Source organism: Canis aureus, chromosome 8, assembly GCF_053574225.1.
Source record: "Canis aureus isolate CA01 chromosome 8, VMU_Caureus_v.1.0, whole genome shotgun sequence".
Lineage (NCBI taxonomy): Eukaryota > Metazoa > Chordata > Mammalia > Carnivora > Canidae > Canis > Canis aureus.
In genome coordinates, this window is record NC_135618.1 from 44,536,651 (window position 1) to 44,550,921 (window position 14,271).

The 14,271-nt window shown below is 55.3% G+C and overlaps 1 protein-coding gene across 2 annotated transcripts in view; it reads right to left on the reverse strand.

Annotated features, from left to right (window-relative positions):
* The window catches only part of USP7 (ubiquitin specific peptidase 7), a 64,936-nt gene extending 55,238 nt beyond the window's left edge, over positions 1–9,698 (reverse strand). The window contains exon 1 of one of the 2 annotated variants that reach the window (XR_013384895.1): positions 9,548–9,698. Coding sequence is in view for 1 of the 2 variants with exons in the window: in XM_077906572.1 (XP_077762698.1) it covers positions 9,548–9,632 (85 nt within the window). In the remaining variant the exon portion in view is untranslated. The remainder of the gene's footprint in view (positions 1–9,547) is intronic. The other variant, XM_077906572.1, reaches the window with a different exon arrangement.
* Positions 9,699–14,271: the final 4,573 nt, after the last annotated feature.

Below are 14,271 nucleotides of genomic sequence, written 5' to 3' on the forward strand. Positions count from 1 at the left end.
TGTGGAAACCAGACAGGAAAGCCAAGAGAATAGGGCTAAAGATGACATGCCCTGTGCGGAGCCCACAAAAAAAGGTGCCCTCTGTGGACCTAAGCACAACAAAGAGCAAGCGGAGAAACTTTCCAGCCACCTGACTTTCCCACAACACGGAAGCACGGGGCAGTCTGGGAGTTGTCAAACTGGGCAGGACGTCACATAGGACCCCATTACACCTTGTGAGACTTTAGTGTTCATAGGACCCCATTACACCTTGTGAGACTTTAGTGTTCATTTGTTAATTGTAACCCAAAAGTATATATAACCCGCAATCCATTTATTTGAATGAAAGATAACTTGGCTATACATTTAACAGGATAGTTGAAGCTGTCCACAGATAAATTCTGCAAAATTGCTTTAGAAACCCGCTCCCCCATTCTCAGTGTACCTCTGTAGCACCGGACTCATGGTGTATTAGCAAAACAGAAGTGGTCTGGATAAATATCATCCCTGTGAGCAGCAGACGTGCCATCCACCTGAGCAGGAAGCAAGACTGTTACTTTAAAAACTACTCATGTATGCCGCATTCCTTCAAAGTGTGCGCATTCCTTCAAAGTGTGCGTATAGGCTTTCAATACGGGGGAATTGCTATTTCACACAAAATTGTGCTTGGTTACCATGGTGGAACGACAGAGTTACAAGTGTAATCGAGTTTCTCTGTATTAATGGCCTATACCCACACTTTCAACGAACATAAACAGTTTCTGTAATTTTCTTTCTCTGTATGTATGTTTGTTCTAATAACTGATTTCAACAGTTAATGTTACATTTGTTGAATTTAATAATAAACCGGGGCTTGTATTTTGTGGATCAATTTTATTTCACTTAAGTAATTTGCGCTGTATTTCTACAAAATATGACTTAGAAATTGTCCACAATGGGGCAGCCCTGGTGGCTCAGCGGTTTGGTGCCACCTTCAGTCCAGGGTGGGATCCTGGAGACCTGGGATCGAGTCCCACATCGGGCTCCCTGCGTGGAGCCTGCTTCTCCCTCTGCCTGTGTCTCTGCCTCTCTCTCTCTCCCTGTCTCTCATGAATAAATAAATAAATAAATCTAAAAAAAAAAAAAGAAAGAAAGAAATTGTCCACAATGGGCTAGAAATTAAGGCGGGGGGGAACCTGGTTCTTCACTACAAATAAATGGAGAAGCCCTGCTCTATAGGGTTTGCCCAACAACTACCAACACGATACCAATGCTACCAGGAACACCTCCAGCCAAGGATCCAACCAGATCATGTAGGTCAGCACCAGCTACTAACACTTTCTCCGGTTGGCAGATGTGCTGTGCACCTTGCTGTCCCATGTGATGGCCATCAGCCACATGTGCCTATGGAACACTTGAAATGTGGCTAGTTGGTTGAGGAATGGGATTTTTTTTCTTTTTAATGTAAGCCCTATAACCAACGTGGGGCTCAAACTCACAACCCTGAGATCAAGAGTCGTGTACTCCACCAAATGAGCCACCAGGCACCCCAATTTTATTTTAAACCTGAAACTGCGGCCCTGCAACTGGTGGCTGCTGTCATGCACCACACAGGCCCTTCCCCCCACAGGGCATCTGCTCCTGCCCTCATGTGAAAACCAGTGGATTTGGGATCCCTGGGTGGCGCAGCAGTTTGGCGCCTGCCTTTGGCCCAGGGCGCGATCCTGGAGTCCCGGGATCGAATCCCACGTCGGGCTCCCGGTGTATGGAGCCTGCTTCTCCCTCTGCCTGTGTCTCTGCCTCTCTCTCCCTCTCTCTGTGTGACTATCATAAATAAATAAAAATTTATAAAAAAAAAAAAAAAAGAAAACCAGTGGATTTCTGGAGAAAGATGGGTCTAACGTAGGAACATGATCTCAATCTGTTCTCAGCAGAACCAGGTAGAGACCTGGAATGCTTCAGAGAAATGAGGAATCCTTCTGGCTAGAGCAGCACACGACTCCAATCCAATCCAAGCAGTTCCTCAGCCACCACAGTTCCCAGCCTTGAGGGGAAGGGGCAGATCCAAGGCTGGGGCTCACAAAGAGGAGGCCACAACCACCTGCCCCTCCTCCCAGATGCTTCTGAGGGCATTCTGCTAGTCAGGCTTTTCCCACCCTATTTGTGCATCCTCTTAATCCTTAACACACTCCTCAAAATATAAGAGAGAATGGCGGAGAATCTTTGGGGGTATTTCTTACAAGTGTCTACGATGGTTACAAAACAGAGATATGGATTGAGGAATGTTTTTAACCACTTCACATACAGTTTCTTTGACTGAATACCATCTCCTGTCTCCTCCACGTCACCTGTCTCCTCCACAGTAAGAATGTAAGAAGGACCTAACGTAAGCAGCAAGCATTAGGACGACGAGGACTATGCAGCCGCGGGAACAGTCAAGACGTGTTACACGTACTTGTTTTAAGACAGCCAGTGCCCAGGGTCAATTAAGTGCCTTGAGAGAGAAGGAATTCCCCCAAGTGCATTGATGAAATATACCTGCAACCCCAGCGACACGGCCCGCGAGCCTTTTAATAAGGGAAGGCCTTCCACTGACGGGGTTTGCTCAGCAGACACAGCAGAGCAACAGCACCCCATTTCCCCCTGGAAAAGCCCCCCATCGACTCCTGAAAGTACGATGAATCGGGTGGCAGGAGGGGGAGCCAAGGGAAGTCGGATTACCACCCAGACACCTGTGGCTCCACCCTGGGGTGTATCACGCTCTGCAGTATGGGTCACCTTAATAAACTCATACAACCGATTTCCAAACCAGAAGCCAGTTTAGCAACCTGTTCGGAGAGCCAGACTTGCCCCGGTGGATGTTCTGAGGCCTGGCACTGCCCTACCAGTATCAGTACCAGTCAGGAAAAGGGATTTAGCCACCCGCATGCAATTCAAACCAGGGGAGGACCTGGGTTTTGAATATTCTATGCCAGGCAGGACAACCACACAGAACTGTTGTGGTGGCACAGTGGAATCTAATTCTCTACAGCTTTTATTTACTTATTTTTTAAAGATTTTATTTATTTATTCTTGAGAGACAGAGAGAGAGAGAGAGAGAGAGGCAGAGACACAGAGGAGAAGCAGGCTCCCTGCAGGGAGCCTGATGTGGGACTCGATCCCAGGACTCCCAGATCACACCCTGGGCCAAAGGCAGGCACCAAACCGCTGAGCCACCCAGGGATCCCCTCTCTACAGCTTTTAGATTCTCCATGCCCTCCTCCCCCAAAAGAACCGGCCATTCTTGAGACTCCAAGTTGACACTCAGGCTTCAAACACTGGGTAGGTGAAGCCCCTCAGGCAGGTGACCTGGGCTCTTCTAAAGGACACTTGGGCATCTCGGTCACTATTAGCAGCCGCCACCTCAGAAGTGTGGGCTGCACACCTCAAGGTCGCCCTGAGAACTGAACTGGCTACCACGCAGCGTTCGCACAGCCCAGGGAGGGCCCAGCCCACGCCAGGCACCGAGCTCTGCACTCACCGCAACCCCCGGAGCACGCTCTCCTCAGCCAGCCTCCACCCAGAGGAGGACGGGACTCCACTTCTCAGGGTGTGTCCTCCCAGACACTGCTCTCCCTCCCCAGGCTCCCACTGGTGCCTCACTGGGCCCTGCCCTCACCTCACTATGTTCTGGAAGCATTCAGCTCTTGCCCAGGTCAGTGTATTTCCTGACATAAGAAACTTTCTCCAACACCCAAGTTTAATTCACCGACCCTCAGAAGCAGGCCTGCTTCTCTTTTTTTTTTTTTTTTAATTTTTTTTTTTAATTTTTATTTATTTATGATAGTCACAGAGAGAGAGAGAGGCAGAGACACAGGCAGAGGAAGAAGCAGGCTCCATGCACCGGGAGCCCGATGTGGGATTCGATCCCGGGTCTCCAGGATCGCGCCCTGGGCCAAAGGCAGGCGCCAAACCGCTGCGCCACCCAGGGATCCCCAGGCCTGCTTCTCTTCAAGAGAATTTCAACACGTCTGACTTCTCATTAGCCAAGGCATGTGTTAACTTACTAGAAAAATGGCATAACTGACTCTTGCCTACGCATGACACTTAAAATCCTGCTTCCTCTAACTTTCTTAAGTCCAAAATAGTTCAGAACAAGTTCATGAAGCAGGTGACATTGAACACTTAACTCTGTCACAGGGCGCGTGAAGAAATACCTTGTTCCAACACTTGGGTCTCCAGAGTGAGATCCCTCTGCCTTGGAAATCAAACAGAAATAAATACCCAGGTTGCATACGACTCCTCCAAAAAACCAGAGAGAGTGACGAAAAGAAATTTAAAATACTCAGACGAGACCTTCCGTAATTTATGAAGGTCCAGCAATGCCCTTGTCTGGAAAACCACCTTTTCCTTCCAAAAGGATCAAAAATGCCATTTGAAGCAACTTACGTTCAAAGCAATAAAACCGAATTAGAAGCTATCAAAGCAACATCAGGTTTATGGCTTCAGCTTTCTCTTTCACACACCACCTTGTTTGCCAGCCAGCCAGCCACCATCCCACGGTTCAGGCTCAGAATTGCTGTTTCCTGAATGAGTATCTCCCAAGTACACTGACCAGAAAAGGAACAGAAGATGTCACCTTCCACACAAACAATCCAACATCAAGGAAGGGGGGGGTGTACAGAAGTGATGACCACAAGGTCCACAGGACTCTAACTGCAGGCCAAGCAGCCGAGACAAGCAGAAAGGTTTAAGGAGAAGATGATGGCACTGGAAGCGGTTCCGAACCACTGTCCTGGGGTACATGTCCTGTTTGCATTCCAGAAGGAGAAGCCATCAGCCCCAAAGCTGGGGCTGCACCCCACGAAGCACAAGTCTGCGTGTGCTCGGCACTCAAAGCACAAAGGAGACCAAGGCCAATCCTGAGGGTCCTCGTGGCCTAGCCTGGACTCTGCGACTTCCCACATCCAGGGAAGGCAGCACACCTGCACCCCCTTAAGCAGGGCAGTGATAGGGCAAAGCAGTCCTGTGGGCAGTCCATCTTCATTCACAGCTGTGTGAGCTGCAGGAAGGATGGAGGCAGAGACCAGTAAGAAGGCTATTGCAAAGTCCCAGCATGAGGCAACAGGGGCCTCACTTAGGGTGGTGGCTGGAAAACCAAAAGGGCTTGGTAACAGAATGTGGGGATCCAGAGAGAGAGCCGACTCCCAAAGTCTGGAGATTCGGTGACTCGATTTCCCAACTCCAGAGTCATCACTAGATGCTCTAAAAGTTTCCCAAGAACGAGAATACTCTTATCAGAGGGCCACTCAGCTGAGTACACGGCAGTACCCACGTACTGCAATGCCCCGGGTCCCATCTCCTCTATTACCCGTGTCACGTTTCTTAAAATATTAAGACAATGAACCTTAAGTAGCTACTGAGGCATCTCAAGCCCAGGGGTCCATAGTGGTGCCGAAATTGAGGCTGGTTAGGTTTTCTTCCCAATGCCCATTAGGATATAATGACCCCAGGGCATTTTTGCACACCCCCGAAAATCACATGCTTTGTTCCCTTCCTGGGGGGCGAGGCTTTACCATCACACAAAAACACCATGAACTGAACATCCACGTTCATGGTTGTGGTGTGCAGCACCTGACAAGCGCTCTGTGCCTCCACCCTCACAATTACCTGGCAAGATAAGACTGACCTCCTTTTCAAGGAAGCAGAAAAACTGAGGCATCAAGAGCTTAAGCAACGTGCGTGAGGTCACACAACAATTAAAAGGCAAAGTCCACACTCAAACTCAGGCGGGCCGAGGCTGTGCTCAGGCACCACAACTGCCCCGCCACGAAGAGCTCTTTACTCAATGGTCCCTCCTCCTCCCTTTCCGCAAGACTAATTCCAAAAAGAAAAAAAAAAAAAAGAAAAAAAAAAATCAAGGAGGAGGTGTTTGCTTCCTTCCCATATTTGTCTGTTCTCAATCTTGTATTTGTTCAGAGATGATCAAAATCAGCAGCCTGAGAAAATCAGGAGGGCCGATACCCACGGAGAGTTAACTCCCAATCCTATCAAAACCTGACAGGCTCTGTGTCAGACATTTCTAGGTTTGGCCTAATTTTGTCTGTATTTTTTCTAGGTTCTCAGAGTTGATCTTCGACTCTGGAGCTCCGCAGAGTTCTTTTACCAACCAAAGCTAAGGTGAGAGAAGAATCAATACTCTCATATTCTGTGATTTTTGTCTTGTTACGGTGCTCCCTGGAGAGGAAACTTGCATTTTAAATAGAATAAAATGTGCATGTTTGGTTTACCTGCGTGCACGTGTGCAAGGCAACTCACTTTCCGCTCCCAAACCTGCCTCAGCAGAAGAGTAACTTGAAACTCCACCTACCCACACGTGTTTGAAAGAAACAGAAACCCACTAGCACTGCTGCCGCCCCCCCCCCACGACAAAAACACAGACGTCAATGATCAATTCTTTGCAAAAACTGCAGATGACTCATTGATTTGCTCCCAGCTTGGTGTCCTGATGGCAGGGGTCTGGGTGTCGTACAAAAAAAAAAAAAAAAAAAGTCTAACGAAACCGTCTGTCCCCATTAGTCTGAGAGATTACACTCTGAAACAGAGACTGCTCACACAGGCAGGAGAACCAGGGAACAAACACCAGGGTATTTACATTTGTGCCTGCTGGTCTATGCAGCAGAAACAAGGCCTCGGGAAAACTTCCTGTTGACTGGACAGGGCATTAACACAGACCAGATTATCACCTCCCCAAGTACTCAGAGGGCAGAGGCCTGTGCGGCCTCCTCGGAGTTAAGACAATGAATAAACTGCTAGGCAAATTCCTTCCTGGCCAGACCTAATAACGCCACCCGTCCACAGTTCATCTGCCTCCCAACCCGAAACGTGCGATCAACTGCTCCGGGCCTTACAGGAAGCATGTGGCCTGACCCCAGTGAACTGCCAGCACGTACCCCCCATCTTCTCCCTCTCTGTCCTTCACCCTTCATAACTTTCCCAACGGCTCAGAGTGAGACATTTTTAAAATAACTAATCCCGAGCGTTGTTATTCTCCAGCGGATATGCAAGGGCTGTGCAGAGTTGGGTTGAAAGCAAATGCTATCCCAATAAAGTGGAGCAGGAGAGCAAACTAACATTGACTTATTGATGGGGGGGGGGGGGGGGTGGAGAAACCAACCAACCAAACCAGTCTCCCAAGCTCCTTCGAAACCCGCCCTGCCCAGGAGGGGCGGGTAGGATGCTCCTCACTGACAAAGCCTTCCCTTCCTCCGGCTGTCCAGAACCCTGACAGGTTCCAGCTGCTGATTCAACTGGACTCAGGGCAAAGATACCGGGCAGGTTCAAGGCACTACCACAGCCTGGCATACGAAGCCAACTAGAGTTGACGTTCGCTAAATCCCACCCCTCTAGCTTTTAATAGCCAGGATTCCTTCACGCTTCCGGATCCTAGACTACGCTATCTAAACCCACCACCTCGTTTCAGCAGTGGGAAGGCTAAGAAGGGCTGGCACAGACTGCCAAAGATACAGGCAGCTTTTTAAACCACACACCTGCAGGTGCTCACCGGGCGCTGACGATCGCAGGTCCCACAGAGACAAGGTACCTTCTGGATAATGAATCTGCGACAGAGGTCCGCTCAAAAGAAACGAGATCCTTAAGTTTAAGGAATCGGCAATAACCGCAACCTTTGCCACCCAACTTTGAGACACTAGCGAACGTGCACCTTACTGATTTTAGGGGTGGCCTTTCTAACGCAAACTCTGATGTAAAAATAAAACCCTAGGAGGAGAGAGAGTAGTCTTGGAAGCATGCACGGACTTCTGAAAAATCTTCCACCACCCTTCAACAGCTCTCCCACCTTACAGAAAGAAAAGCCTTTAGCACTCGTGGGCATGACTATTTCCCCAAACACACAGCTCTGTACCAGAAATAGGCTCTTCAGCGAGGTCCATGTCTATTACTTCTCACTCATGTTCAAAGACACTTGCAAAGCGGTTAAGACAACGTACAGGGGCAATCCGTGTGCCAGCACTAACTGGACTTTTGTCTGGACTGAGTGATATCCAACAAGAAACCAGAGAAGCAAGGCTTTTTTGTTACGCGGCCTAGAAAGAATACGCAAAACTGTCTCGGCAACACATGCCTGCGACTAGCTGGTGAGGTCACACGTGCCAAAGGCTCTGTGGAGCTACTGCCTTGCTGAGGCCAAGTGAAACACAGAGGCCGGTCCTTGGCGTGGACTCTGCTCTCCTGTCCCCCATTACTGCCATTGTTAAGTACCACCGGGAAGCGCTTTCTGCAGGCATTTCCACTGCTTTGCCCTCTGCAATCTGGCAAGCCTTTTTTTTTTTTTTCGGTGAACATCCAATTACCCGTGGTAAGTTATTCGCAGGGAAATACCAGTCACGGCTAAAGCGTTCCCACCAACCAGGGGTGCAGCGTCCCACATGTGTGGCCACCCCACGGGACGTGGGGTGCTTGGCCTCACTCAGCTTCCCGAGCAAGGTTCCATTCATTTATACAACCCAAGACCTCTGCTCAAAGCAAAGTAATAACACTCGCTGCCCCCCTGCTCATTCAGGTACCCCCCTTCCTTCTGGACCCCTGAAGGCAGGTGAGAGAGAGCTAGGACCTTTTGAGACCTCTTTGGCTTCTCTGCCCTTAAAAGCAGTTGCGGGGGTGGGGCATGAACCATAAGAGATGCCTTCCAAGGCCCCCTCTGCCTCAGCCCTGCAAACCAAAGACGCCTGACGCCAAACCTTTGCAACCAGGACCCTGCACACCTCAAGGCACCTGGGAGAACCGCTGCCACATGGACAGAAAATCCAGTTACCTCGGGGAGTCAGCTCTGATTCGGCCGCAGGTAGCCATGTGCAGCGGCTCGCAGTTTTTCACACACATACACACGCACACCTGGCCGGATGCGGAGAGGCGCTGCACAGAGTCAGGTACCAAACTGCCCACCCTACCCCCCTACCCCCCCCCCAAAAAAAAACCAGAAGCAAACAACTGATCGACCAACAGTGCTCGCTGGGCTCAGAGCTCGGGCCCGGAGCAAGCGCGGAGAGCATGTGCCCTTCCTCTTGCAGGTGTTTTTAAAAATGAAGCCCGAAGCAAGCTAGGAAGTGCCCGGTTTTGTTTTGTTTTGTTTCTTTTTAAAGAAAGAAGCGACCCGGGTTTGGTGGGGTGGGGGTGGGGTGGGGTGGGGTGGGGTGGGGTGGGGTGGGGGGACGCGCCGCGGCTGCCCCGGGGCGGGCTCTCCGGGCGGGCTCTCCGGGCGGCGCGCGGGCAGGTGCGGGCGGGCCCCGCGTCCGCGGAGGGGCCGGGCCGCCGCGACCCCGCGACCCCGCGACCCCCGGCGACCCCGGGCCGCCCCCCCGCCCGCCCGCGCGGGGCCGCGGACAATGGGCCGGGCCGGGGTCTCCGGGCGCCGCCCGCGCGGGCCGGCGTGACGGTGCGGCCCGGAGCGGCCCGGTGCAGCCTCCCGCCCGCCCGGCCCCGGCCCGGCCCCGGCCCGGCCCCGGCCCCGGCCCGACCCGGCCCGGCCGCCGCGTAAAGATGGCGAGCCCCCCGCGTGGCGCCGCGGCTCCCCCGGCCACAATGGCCTCACCTTCCATCTCCATGTCCTCGGGCTCGCTCAGCTGCTGCTCGCCCGCTTTCTGCTGCTGCTGCTGCTGCTGCTGCTGGTGGTTCATGTCGGCCGCGGCCCGGGCCTCGCCTGCGGGCGGCGGCGGCGGCGGCGGCGGCGGCGGCGGGGCGGCCTCCTCGTCCTCCTCCCGCGCGTCGTCGGCGGCGGCGGCCCCGGGGCGGCGGGCGGCGGGCGGCGGCGGCGGCGGCGGCGGCAGGGAGACGCGCACGTACTTGCTCGCGATTCGCCCAATCTCGGCGCCGAGGCGGGCGGGCGGCCGGCGGGCCGGGCCGGGCGGCCTCGTCGCTCCCTGCGGCCGCCGCCGCCGCCGCCTCCGCCGCCGCCGCGGGGCCCGCCTGCTCCCGCCTCCTGCGCCGCCGGGGCCGGGGCCGGGGCCGGGGCCGGGGCCGGGGCCGGGGCTGCGGGGCCGCGGGCCGGCGGGGCGCGGAGGGCGGCCGGGCGCGGGCCGCGGGGTCAGCCCCGCCTCGGGCCGGCGGCGGGCGGCGGGCGGCGGCGGAGGCGGAGGCGGCGGCGGAGGAGGAGGCCCGGGCGGCCGCGGCGGGCCTGCGGGGCCGGGGCCGGGGCCGGGGCGGCGGCGGCGGCGGCGGGCGGGGGCGGAGGCGGCGGCGGCGGCGGCGGCGGCGGCGGGCGGGCCGCGCTCGGGGCGCTGCGGCCTCCGCCTCCTCGGCGGCGTCGGGGCTCCGGCAGCGGACGCGGCGCCCGGCGGCTCGGCTCGGCTCGGCTCGCTCTCAAAATGGCGGCGGCGTGAAATGTCACATCCGCATGGGGGGCCCGAGAGCGAGCGGCGAGCCGGGAGCGGGCGGGCGGCGCAGGCGGCGGGCGCGGAGGGCGGAGCAGGGAGGCGGGGCGCCCGGCGGACCGCCCGCCGCCGCCGCCGCCGCCTCGGACCGCCCGCCCGCCGCGGCTGCGCTCGGGCCGGGGCTCGGGGACCCGGGGCGGGGGCACTGGGGCCGGGGGACCGAGGCTGCGGCTGCGGCTCGGGCTCGGGCTCGGGCTCGGGCTCGGGCTGGGGCGGGGGCTCGAGCTGGGGGCTCGGGGCTCGGGGCTCGGGGCTCCGGCCGGGACTGGGGCCGGGACTGGGGCCGGGGCTCGGGGCTCGGGGCTCGGACAGGGGCTCGGGTCGGGACCAGGGGAGCTGGGGCTGGGGGCAGGGGCTCGAAGGCTAGGGCCGGAGCTGGGGCTGGGGGCTGGGGGCTGGGGGCTCGGGGCTCGGGCTGGGGCTGGGGCTGCAGCTCGAGCTGGGGCAGGGGCTCGTGCTGGGGGCTCGGGTCGGAGCTGGGGCTGGGGGCTCGGGCTGGAGCTCGGGGCTGCGGCTGGGGCAGGGGCTCGGGTCGGGACCGGGGTTCGGGCTGGGGGCTCGGGCTCCGGCTCCCGGGCGCCGCGCCCCCCGCGCCCCCCGCGCCCCCCGCCCCCGCCGAGCTGCTGAGCCCCGGGGCGCGGCGCTGCGGGTCCCCGGACCCCCCGGCCTCCCGGCGGTAGGGGGCGAGCGCCGCAGCCCGGCCCGGGCCCGACCACCCGACCCCGGGGCCCCTCCGCGTGACCCGGGGCGGCGAGCAGGGCGGGGGACCCAGGCGGGAGGCCGGCACCCGCACCCGCACCCGCACCCGCCGCGGTCCCGCGGGCCCCAGGAGCCCGCGGGGACAACCGGGCTCTCGCTGCGGCCCAAGCCAAGTAGTGGAGCCCCTCACCGCCGCCCCAGGAGCTCCGACTGCTGTCACCGCGGCGTCTCAGCGTCTTTTCCTGGGGTGACCGAGGCAGCGCAGGTGGATGAGAACGTGGGCGAAAGCATAGACCCGTCCACGCACCTGTCCACCCAGGTGACCGTCTCAAGGGAGAATACGATTCTGCCCCAAAGTGGCCCAGAAGTCGTGGTTCCCGTCCCACTTCGCACCTCCCTCCTATCGCCCGATCTCCTTTCCCTGCACTTTTATCCAGTTTTCCCGCCGGGCAGCAACTGTCCCATCTCCCCACCCCAAAAAGAACGTTTCGTTCTCCGCTGCGGTGTCCCAGATGCGTAGGACACAACAAAGACCCAATAAGAACCTGTTAGATGAATGTATGATTCACCTGTGACGGGGCACCCCACCACCCCCACCACACGCACACGGGCATTTCATACACCCGAAGGTTTCCCACCAGGGGAATTTCTTGCTAGAACCGAGGAAGGCAGCAAACAAGAGGGAAGGAGTGACTTCACCAGGAATCCATCCCAGTCCCCGGGTCACCCCCAGATCCCCAAGAGGTGTTGTTATTCACACAAATTCTCACAAATGCTAATGAGCGGCTCTCAGATGCAAAGGAATCCTCCCTTCCAGCTCCCAAGAGGCTTGGGGGAGGGCAGAAAGGAACCTCGGGGTGGAGGGAGGGGTGGCAGGGAGTGACAAGTGATGCCTACCCAGTTCCGTGCCACCCAACCTGTCTTTGGGGCCTGGTTCAAAACGAACCCTGGAAGTCAATGAGTTAAAAGGGAGGCCCGGCCTGGTGGGCGAATCCAATGTGGTATTACTCCCATCCCATGAAATACTATTTGGCAATTAAAAAGGAGGAACTGGGGGATCCCTGGGTGGCACAGCGGTTTGGCGCCTGCCTTTGGCCCAGGGCGCGATCCTGGAGACCCGGGATCGAATCCCACATCAGGCTCCCGTTGCATGGAGCCTGCTTCTCCCTCTGCCTATGTCTCTGTGCCTCTCTCTCTCTCTCTCTGTGACTATCATAAATAAATAAAAATTTAAAAAAAAAAAAAAAAAAGGAGGAACTGGGAGATGCTACCAACATAGATAAGCCTTGAAAACATGGTACCCAGGGAAAGAAGCCAGACACAAAAGACCCCCGGAGCGAATGACTCCCCGTTACAGGAAACACCCAGAGCAGGCAAATCAGTCTATAGAGGCAGAAAGCAGATTAGAGGCTGAGGGGTTAGGCATCTGAGCAGTGTAAGCTCCCAGGCACCGGATTTTCTCTTGGGGTGTTCTGAAAATATCCTAAAATTTGACTCTGGTAATGGTTGCACAACTCCACAAATATGCTAAAAACTACTCAATTATCCACCCTAAGTGGGTGAATTGTATGATGCATGAATCATATCACAGCAACACTGATTTTTTTTTTTTTTTTTCAAAAAGAGTATCCTGCGAAGGCCAAGAATGAGGGAGGAAGACCAGAATGGAGGCTGATCACAATCTAGGGGAGGGGCGGAGATGAACTGAACAGGTGCGATGGATATGGAGAAAAAGAGGACAGGTATAGGTGGGTTGACAGGTCCATCTGGTGGGACTTGCTGATAGGCTGGAGTTGGGTAGGAAGGTAAGAGAGGTTGTTTTCAGCCTCTGAGTTGGTGGTGATTTATTACACAACAATAAAAAAATGAAAACACATAAATACTGTCTGCTATCCTAGCAGCATCTCAAGGGGAATAACTTCACTGCTATATCCTCAGCACCTAGCACAGGCCCTGGTGCACAATAGATGCTCAATAAAGACTGAGTGAATGGTCTCACCCCAGGTAATGTTTGCTTGCTGCTAGGAGCCAAGGGTTTGTTTGGGATACAGAGGATGCCCCACTCTCTTTAAAGGCCTTTCTGGGCAGCCCGGGTGGCTCAGTGGTTGAGCCCCTGCCTTTGGCTCAGGGTGTGATCCTGGAGTCCTGGGATCGAGTCCCATGTCGGGCTCCCTGCAGGGAGCCTGCTTCTCCCTCTGCCTCTCTCTCTCTCTCTGTTTCTCCCTCTGCCTGTGTCTCTGCCTCTCTCTCTCTCTCCCTGTATCTCTCATGAATAAATAAATAAAATCTTTTTAAAAAAATAAATAAAATTTTTAAAAAGGCCTTTCCTGGGACCCCTGGGTGGCTCAGTGGTTGAGCATCTGCCTTCGCCTTGGGGCGTGATCCCCGGGTCCTGGGATGGAGTCCCACATCAGGCTCCCCCAGAGAGCCTGCTTCTCCTTCTGCCTGTGTCACTGCCTCTCTCTGTGTGTCTCTCTCATGAATAAATAAATAAAATCCTAAAATAATAATAATAATAAAGGCCTTTTGTAAGGATTCAACGAAAGGATTCCTCTGCTCTTTCCTTCTGCTCTTTCCTGCCTCCTTGCCCTTATCTTTCGCGGAGGAGTAGCTGGTAAGTGGGGAGTTCACTTCTAGGCCACATAGGCTACTCGAGAAAAGCAATACCAGTGTCCTTTAGGGCCTCAGAAAAGGACCCAGACTCAGTTACTCATTCCAGAGGCCTCTGCGAGCCTATCTGCAGCTTCCCCTGGTGGAATCTTGTCTGCATGAGCTGTAAAGCCCATTTGCTCACAGAAGGGGTGTGTGTAGGGAAAAATGCTACAGAAGACACAAATCAGCTGAGTAATGCTTGCTTCCTGGGAGGTTGAATGCCAAGATGCTTCCAAAGGACCCAGAGCTGTAAAGGCCAAGGCTACTCAGGGCACCGTTTTTAATCGCTGCCAATTTTTTCTTCCTTAATTTCACAACCGGGGCGCCTGGGTGGCTCAGTAGGTTAAGCGTCTGCTTTCGGTTCAGGTCGTGATCTCGGGGTCCTGGGATCAAGTCCTGCACATTGGGCTCCTTGCTCAGTGGGGAGTGTGCGTCTACCCTCTGCTCCTCCCCCCTGCTCGTGCACGCTCTCTCTCTCTTTCTCAAATTAATAAATAAAATTAAATTTCACAACCCTTACCCTAGTTCAGAGACC